This window comes from Daldinia decipiens (genome assembly GCF_022478715.1).
Source record: "Daldinia decipiens strain CBS 113046 unplaced genomic scaffold F4813scaffold_20, whole genome shotgun sequence".
Lineage (NCBI taxonomy): Eukaryota > Fungi > Ascomycota > Sordariomycetes > Xylariales > Hypoxylaceae > Daldinia > Daldinia decipiens.
In genome coordinates, this window is record NW_026054563.1 from 365798 (window position 1) to 374419 (window position 8622).

The window sequence follows — 8622 nt, forward strand, 5'->3', positions numbered from 1 at the left end:
ATGGCACCTAGAAGAAGAACGGATCCCGAATCCGACCTCAGCCGTCAAGATAGACACCTCGAGCCAGAAATCCTTGCAGAACCGCCCGATAATGTTTCGGATCGGCTCCCAAGCGCGTCCCAGCGCAAGTCTAACTTACCACGTATTATCGATTCCAAAGAGTCGAACCAGAGTCGCAGTTCCAATTCAGCAACTACCAACAAGGTCCTACGAGCGAAAAACAGAGTACGGAGAGTAGCTAAACACAGTTCACGAGAAGAGCCTTTACTATGGATTGACGATGGGTATTACGAAGCGAACCCATGGCATGACCGGACGAATAAAAAGCCAATTTTCAGCCTCGGAGCGCCTTTGCCACGTAAAGTCCGCTGGGCTAAGGAACCAGTTGACCTGTCTGCTAGATCTGTATCCAAGTCTCCTGAAGACCTAGCAGAACTGGGAGAGGTCGACATTGATGGTGCAGGCGGGCCAAATATCGAGAGGCGGGAAAGCACGGCAGAGAATGAGAACTCAGGGTTCAGAAGGACAGCTGCGGGCATCACTCACGGTGACAGATATAATGATGCTGGACAACCCGTCTTCGAATATTAGCCAGGGGAAGAAAATTCCCCCCACAGAGAGTGTACGAATAATACGCACGCTACTAACAGAAGCAATAAAGAGGATCTTTGCAGTTATGGAATCGATAGTGAACCACTAGGCCAGCGGAAACATGGCGACGTGGAGAAAGGGGACAGGGACCCAGATGAGTTCCGTAACTGGTGGGCCCGTATACGAGCTAAGCATCCTGAGCCGTTGGCTGAGTTTCTTGCGGTATGTCTTTCCAGCGCTCTTTTCAAGCCGCCCGAATTAACTAGGCCCACAGACAGGAATAGCTGTATTTATGGGATTAGGAGCAACTCTGTCTGTAAACCTCTCTGCTGCCCAGGATGTAAAATATAGTACCTTTGAGACTTCATGCTGGGCGTGGGGCTTTGCCTGGATGTTTGGCATATACCTTGGTGGTGGTGTATCCGGTGCTCATATGAACCCAGCTATTTCGATCAGCTTATCGGTATTCCGCGGCTTTCAATGGCAATCATGCCTCGTCTACGTGGTTGTACAATTTGTTGCTGGTATTGCTGCCGGGGCTTTGGCTTATGGTATCTATAGAGATACGATCAGATATGCCGACCCTACTATGACCAACACAGCCAAAACCTTCTTCTCGAGTCCCCAGGAAGGGGTATCGCTTGGCACGGCTTTCTTTGATCAAATTGTCGGTAGTGCAATTATGATGATTGCTGTTTTCGCTCTAGGAGACGATCAGAACAACCCTCCCGGTGTGGGAATGCACGCCTTGGTAAGTAGTTCCTCATTGGTAAAGCATGGTGATGATGAACTGATATTCTGTCACATCCTCTTTTACGATAGTCTTTAACCAACGGTGTTAACGGATAGACTTAGGTACTTGGGCTCCTAGTCACTACCCTGAAATTTACTCTCGGGTACACAATAGGATCAGCACTGAATCCAGCTTCGGACTTTGGCCCAAGAGTCGTAGCCTGGGCGGTGGGCTATCGAGGCCCCGAAGTTTTTCAAATAGGATGGTGGTTTTACGACCTATGGCTTGCTACTCTGATTGGATCCTTCATCGGATGTGCCTTGTATGATGGCTTCATCTTTGTCGGAACTGAGAGTCCGATCAACTACCGAATAAGGGGTGGAGTCAAGAAGCAAAATCAAAAGCTTTTTGATTGTGCAAGAAGGAAGTGATGATACCTAGGTAGGTAGGTATAGTTATACTTTTTTGGTGGTGTAGGAATTTAGAGAACTTGTAATAGTTGATAAGTACCTAAGGTAATGACATCAAGCCTAGTAGGTTAGATACGTATGTACCTATGTAGGTTAAGGTACTACATATCAAAAGTTGTGCGACTTCCATTAGAACATGTGGTCCAAGCGTTACCTCTGTGGTTAAACCTGATTGGGTGAAGATATGTGTTAAAGAGATATCGACTTAGTAATAATATATCGATAATATATCACGTGCAAAAGATCGGTTACTGCTTTGACCCATAGCCGAAGGAAGGTGCGGCTGGTGTGTAATTGTCAGTGCGTTCCATGTTCCATGGCAAAATACCGAGGCCCTTCCTTTAACCTTTCCACCTCTCATTCTTTAACCGTCAACTTCCAACTTTCAACCCTCTTTGTCGCAACGGCCAGTTCGCAACGTCATCTCCCATACCATCTCGGGTCACCGTGATAAATTGAAGGTGCGTCAATTAGAATGGCTTCGCCGCCTAAGCCTTGGGAGCGCGCAGGCGCGACAGCATCTGGTAAGTTCTAATGTTATTTGTTATTTCAACTTCACATGTCGTTACCGTTTACTGTTTCTGTTACTTACTTCCTCTAGCCAATCCTGTTGCCTCGGCTGCGATGCCGACGCAGAATCCTATCAATACACCATCGTCAACAACTACTGCAACTTCTGTTCCGGGCATGCCGGCCATTCCTCCCCGTCCTGATTCCCTGAATTCAACAGTGAACCAGAACGCGTCGGCCTACAGTCGAGCGCCTTACAATGCCGCCTATAGCCCGTATTCGTCACCCTACAACAGGTATGGAGGTTACGGTGGTGGAATGTATGGCAGTATGGGTGGCTATGGTGGCATGCCCAGCATGTACGGTGGTGGGATGTATGGGGGAATGCCCGGCATGATGCCAAACGATCCAAACAATCCCAACAGTCTAGCCAGCCGTGTTACTGATAGCACCCAAGCCACCTTTCAATTGCTAGAGGGGATTGTTGGCGCTTTCGGTGGGTTTGCACAGATGCTTGAAAGCACATACATGGCAACCCATTCAAGCTTTTTTGGTAAGTCGATTTTTATGAGATATACCATGTTATGAATTAGTTGCTAACCAAGCGACAGCTATGATATCTGTGGCTGAGCAGTTTGCTCTCTTGCGCAACACCCTTGGATCGGCCCTCGGTATTTTCACTATCATGCGATGGTTTCGCACACTTTTTGCGAAGTTGACTGGCCGTCCACCCCCTGTTGACGCTATGGCACTCACACCGGCAGCCTTCGCCCGCTTTGAAGGGCGTCAAGTGCCACCTGGTGCTGGAGGTCAACCTAAAGCCAGCCGGAAGCCCCTTATTTTCTTCCTCCTTGCTGCATTTGGTTTGCCTTATATTATGAACAAGATAATCCGATCTCTTGCTCAACAGGAGGAACGCAAGCGCCTTGAGTTCTCGAGTCAGAATGCGCCTCTAGATCCCAATAACCTTGAATTTTGCCGTGTCCTCTACGACTTTACCCCTGAAGCCGGCAATGCCACCCAGGGAGTCGATCTCGCTGTTAAGAAAGGCGATTTTATTGCAGTCCTAAGCAAGAGTGATCCTTTAGGGAATCCTAGCGAGTGGTGGCGTTGCCGAGCTCGGGATGGACGCCTCGGATATCTGCCTGCAACATTCTTAGAAGTGGCTAAGAGACCTGGCCAACCTATCGCTGCCATCAAAGCAGCTCCGAGCGAACCTGCGTCGTCTGAGAAGACAGTCCCCAAGCCACCAGTCATCACTAGTAAAGCAGGAGATATTTCTGCTGAAAGCTTTCAAAAGTCACAGTTTTATTCCTAGGGAGATAAGAATGTGGATAAGCAGATATCTCAATTACTGAGACAACTTGGGAAGCATGATGAGCTCCCCACCTCCAAAGAGGATTTTCAGCAGCAGAAGGGGGCTAAGGTGACTGTAGACGCGAGTCCATATCAAAAACGGCACAAATTTCATAGCAAGGCCAATCTTGATTCAACACATTCCGACCGAGACCCGTCCAAGGCACGGCAGAATATACATCCCCGTTTCCAGTCTCCAGTTCCTACTTCCCATATGGCCTCAGCCGCTCCAGCAGTGAGACCACATACGGTCCCTCCTGGTCCCCCTAGACCCCCACGCCAACTCGTCAAAAAACATGGCACTAATGGCTCGAAATGGAGGTTTGAAAATTATATAGAGCAGAAATCTAAACTGGAAGCAATATGGATGGCGTCGCAAGAATTGTTGTCACGGGACATGAAACCTTGGAAGCGGGATTATCACCTATAGGCAATGATGGTCATGGGCTATTAACGAATGATAGGATACGCTAGGATGTGAAGATGGGTTGTCAGAGGGCTTACAACAATGATGCCCTGATTTTCTTTAAAGGCAAGATTATGTTTGAGGGAGGAGATAAGTGAAAACGAGAGTTTGGAGTTTTGTGGGCGGCCATGGTCTGGGTCATTCTCCCATTGGCAATGTTCTATGTCCACTGGCGTTCAGGACTCCTCCGGAGTATAGGGGACACATACCAATTGCTTTTGTTGCGTAGGGTCGTAGAGAAATCAAATTATAATGATTCTCTGGCTTAATAACATAATTGCGCCAAGGGCGATTACTGAATAAATTTACTCTCTGTCTGATATAGTGCTAGGCATCAACATCCTTGTGATTGACTACTTGGTTGTCATGTTTATAATAGTAGTTTACCTCTTAAGGATAAGTTATAGAAGATCTGGGGTGACACAAATCTCTTACAGCGTTACATTGTCAAACAGTATTCAACTTTTATACTTTGAGAAGTATTATTAATACATGCTACAAACAGGTTAGAAACCCCAGATTTCTATTTGCTGGATTTTATCTTTAGCAATTAGATATATTAGTTAGGTAGGTAACCATGTACTAACACGAGACTTCAACAGCTTATCCGATATATCCCAATAGTCCCTTATACAGAAAACAAGACGATCAAGCACATCAACAAGAACACGCCAGAAAGTCTACAAAGTCTTCATCACTTCTCATCATTCCAACGTAGTATCGAACAAATCTATGCTAACGGCATCCCAACTGATCTCATCTCGTTACACCCACCACCATCTTACATCGTACTATACACTCTTTACACCTCTCCATCTAGATAGGTATGTGTGGCAAAATAGCACACACAAAACACCATTGGTAAATAACTACTCAAGCCGTAACCCTAAAGTCTGATGTACCAATGTCTACCTATCTAATATGCATGTTCCCCTCTACCTGCCAAAGTACGCCTTCTCGATCGCCCTAAGGCCAAGATAGCTTACTGCCGCAAACCCAAATGCTAGCTCGAAGCCTGCGTCGCCTCCGAACGGTGCAGCACCACAGAGCTTGCCTATGGGACCCGTAAACCACTGCTGCGCCATCCCTAGCACGGCGCCACCAACACCTACACAAAATGCCGTGACGGCGGCAAACCCGGGAGGCAGACGTGAAGGGTTAACGTAGTCCTCGGGGTTATACCGGGTGAAGGAGCCGCGCCGGAAAACGAAGTGCTCCGTCAGGGAAACACCCTCGTAGATGGCTAGCCAGTAACCAATCATAAGCATGAAACTTTCGAGCGTATTCTCGAAGTGATCATACCCCGGGATTGCAATTGCGATGTATACGGCCGTGCTAAGCAAGGTCCAGATGAAGCGCGGTACACGCTGTGTCTTCTCCGACAATACTTGTAGCGACAACGAGACCGAGTATGCGTTCGGGCAGTTATTCCCAATGATGGAGAGGCCCAGCATCACGACGCAGAACTCGCCAAAGCGGCCGAGACGCGGTACGAGGACCTGAGCTAGTAGGCCGCCGATTTGTGCGTCCTCATAGGCTTCTGCATAGGTTTCGTTCGTAGCCATAGCCGTAGCTACAGCAGCACCGAGAAGCTCGGTGAAACACAGAGCGACGAACAAGCCGGCAAAAGTCCATAGAAAAATAGATCTCCGGGAACTTTTCACTGGCTGGTATACTGTGTAATCAGCAGCGTAGGATGTCCATCCCGTAGCAAAACCATATACCGACGCCGCAAAAGATAGTACGCTACCTGCTTCGCTGGGTCCAGTCTCGAGCGGAAGTAGGCTGTTGAATTCGCCGGAGTGGGCAAAGGTGCCTAATACGATCATGAACACGACTAATACCGGGATCCAGGACCACTTCTCGTAGACGTGGACGACTTTGTAGCCGAATGTGCATATGGCTAGTGTTGCAAAGGAGATGACCAGGATGCCAGCCCAGCCAGGCACATTTCCGTTGACCGCATGGAAGAACTGTGCGCCGACTATGACATTGACTGCAGACCAACCGATACAAGCCAGGATATTAAATATGGCAACTATAGAGTGGCATAGTCAGAAAAAAAGGCTTCTGACATGAGTTTCAGGGGTAATTATCTGCTCCATAAACTTACTTAACTTGACCCCGTAGAAACCAAAGTAGAACCGAGACAGCACCATCTGTCGCAAACCGAATCGGGGCCCAAAGGTCGAGAAGAAGCAGACCGGCATGATACCCAAGAGGTTGAAGAATATGATCGTCAAGGCGCTGTCCACGAACCCCAGGTTAAACACGGGAAGCGCAAGAGCGCCAATCGCAAACGATGAGACGACCATGTTAGCCGAGAACCACTGTCCTATATTAGTAGGGAAACTTAAAGAGGTTCGGTTCATAGATACCATACCAGCGTGCCGATCTGGCTCATACTCGAGTCCGTCCTCTCATCACTAGGAACACGCTCAATGCCTCTCTGCTCGACGCCGAATTTGCCCGCGAAGCGCTGGAGCTTAGCATACACGGACTGGCCCGCCGTGAGCTCCTGGCCGTGGACGGCATTGCCGTCGCTAACGTAGCCGAAGCCATAGTCGATATTAGGACCCTTAGCCTTCTGCTCGGATTCTACGTCGTGGGCCCTCATATTTCTGTTCGGCGACATTTTGCGCGTCCGAAAAAAAAGGGGGGGAGAGCGGGAAGAGACGAAATACTACTTGGAAGTGGAGGAACGAACGATTGGCCACCCCGGTGTAAGTCGGTCAGCTATGTAGCTAATAGCTGCAGTAGTAGGTTCAATCCCGTCGCGTTAGTAGCGAGGCGCAGAAATAAAGATAATTGATCTGCCCACTTAGACTTTGAGTTTGCTGCAGGTTGTAGGTTTAAGTAGATGTGTAGTTGTAGCTTTGCTCTGCAGCACTGTCATTAGTTAATTCCAGTCCTTCCCTAGGACAACTCCGCATCGTAGCTGGCGGCAGGCAGAGGATTTCAGGCAAAGGGGTCAAGTTCAGTTGGAAACCAAGGAAGAATAGAAAGATCGGAACACGCCGACAAGCTGACCGAGGAGGATAATAAAAAATATTTCCGGACGGATTGGGGCGGCGTCTTTGCGAGAAGCTAGGATATGCCACTGGTGACACAGGGTAAGGCTAGCTTTGCAGGATGAGTAGACTGGACATGCAGCTGAGCTGTATGTGTGTGTGTGTGGTGTGTGTGTACCTTAAGGTACGTACGTCAGGAATTTGTGCACCTGAAAAAAAAAAAAGGGCAACCCAAGGTAAAAAAAAATTGAATGAAAAAAAAGAAATGAATGAAATCGGCAATTATCGACACTTGAGGTTGTTATTGGTTGCCTATCGAGATAAGAAGCAGGTGTCGACAGGGACGACGAGATCTGCAAACCCTGACACATGGTGCGGGACGTGGGTTATGGCGATAAGAGGTGTGCATTGACTATCAGGTTAGGCGTAGTCATAGAATGTGGTAAACAAAGTCGAATTTTTATTATATGTAGTAACTTCATTGTGAGTAGGTTAGGTTAGGTTAGGTATATAACAAGTCAGCAGACACTTGGAATATTATCGAAGCGTGAGACTAATAGAAACCAACGAGAGTAACGAAGAAATATCTATTAAAATCAGTATTGAACTATAACTCTTTGTCCTTCCGAGTGAGGAAATGTCAGCTAGATCGTGGGGAAGACAATAATGGGTTCAGAAGGAAGAGCTAAAGAGGTTCAGGGTAAGACACAATAAACTCTAGCAATTCAATGGTAGTTAGCTATTAACTAAACTAGTTCTAGTTTGAAGAAACAAAGCAACTGCTCGCGTGCCATGAAATGCCAGAGCTCCAATGATAACTGTTAGTTACCTGGGTAGTCTCTCATCTAAACTACCTAACATATAGATATCTACCTAGGTACATATCTATCTTTCTACATAATCTAATCAAGCATCAACATCCCGTAATTGCAGCTGCTGAAGAAGCTAAAGCTACCAGGATCAAGCATCAACAAAGTCCCAGCTCGAACCCAATGAGACAACCTGGCCGCCCACACCGCAGAACCGCCATGCCACGCCATGATTGGACGATAAGTCATCCCGAGACTTCTCATTACATAATCAATCAATCAACCAGCCCGTTATCTCTAGGCTAGCCTAAGCCCAGTTTCGTCGGCGACTTACATGATCATGATTGGAAGTTCAAAAAAAAGCCTCTCGCTCAACTCCGAAGACAAAATACTAAAGTGGAATCGGCCCGCCTTTAAAGCCTCGAATAATTTAGCATTAGCATCAGCACAGCGCCCCTGTTTACGTAATAATTATAATTAGTACTATGTATAATATTAAATCTGCAGCCCGAAGATCAGGGACCAAAAGCTTATTCGCAACTCCATCCTTGGCATTCGGCACGTACATATTGGGCTCAGCTAGGGGGGGGGGGGGGGGGGGGGGGGGGGGGGGGGGGGGGGGCGGGGGCGGGGGGTGGGGGGGGGGGGTGGGGGGGGGGGGGGGGGGAGGGCGGGA

At 48.0% G+C, this 8622-nt stretch overlaps 3 protein-coding genes across 3 annotated transcripts; 2 read left to right on the top strand and 1 right to left on the bottom strand.

Moving 5' to 3' along the window:
* Window positions 1–1831, top strand: F4813DRAFT_397179 (aquaporin-like protein; the record flags this gene model as incomplete). Its single annotated transcript, XM_049247919.1, has 4 exons — window positions 1–547; window positions 662–813; window positions 866–1342; window positions 1447–1831. The coding sequence occupies 4 exons, from the start codon at window positions 1–3 to the stop codon at window positions 1753–1755; spliced, it is 1485 nt and encodes a 494-aa protein (XP_049098886.1). The 3' UTR covers window positions 1756–1831.
* Window positions 1832–2111: 280 nt separating this feature from the next.
* On the top strand, window positions 2112–3748 carry F4813DRAFT_115966 (Peroxin 13, N-terminal region-domain-containing protein). The gene is made up of 3 exons (XM_049238547.1): window positions 2112–2318; window positions 2396–2857; window positions 2916–3748. Exons 1-3 carry the CDS (start codon window positions 2270–2272, stop codon window positions 3620–3622), a joined length of 1218 nt encoding a protein of 405 aa, XP_049098887.1. The 5' UTR covers window positions 2112–2269; the 3' UTR covers window positions 3623–3748.
* Window positions 3749–4621: 873 nt separating this feature from the next.
* F4813DRAFT_397181 (purine-cytosine permease) lies at window positions 4622–6761 on the bottom strand (the record flags this gene model as incomplete). Its single annotated transcript, XM_049247920.1, has 3 exons — window positions 4622–6164; window positions 6240–6456; window positions 6510–6761. 3 exons carry the CDS (start codon window positions 6759–6761, stop codon window positions 5062–5064), a joined length of 1572 nt encoding a protein of 523 aa, XP_049098888.1. The 3' UTR covers window positions 4622–5061.
* Between the last annotated feature and the right edge of the window lie 1861 nt (window positions 6762–8622).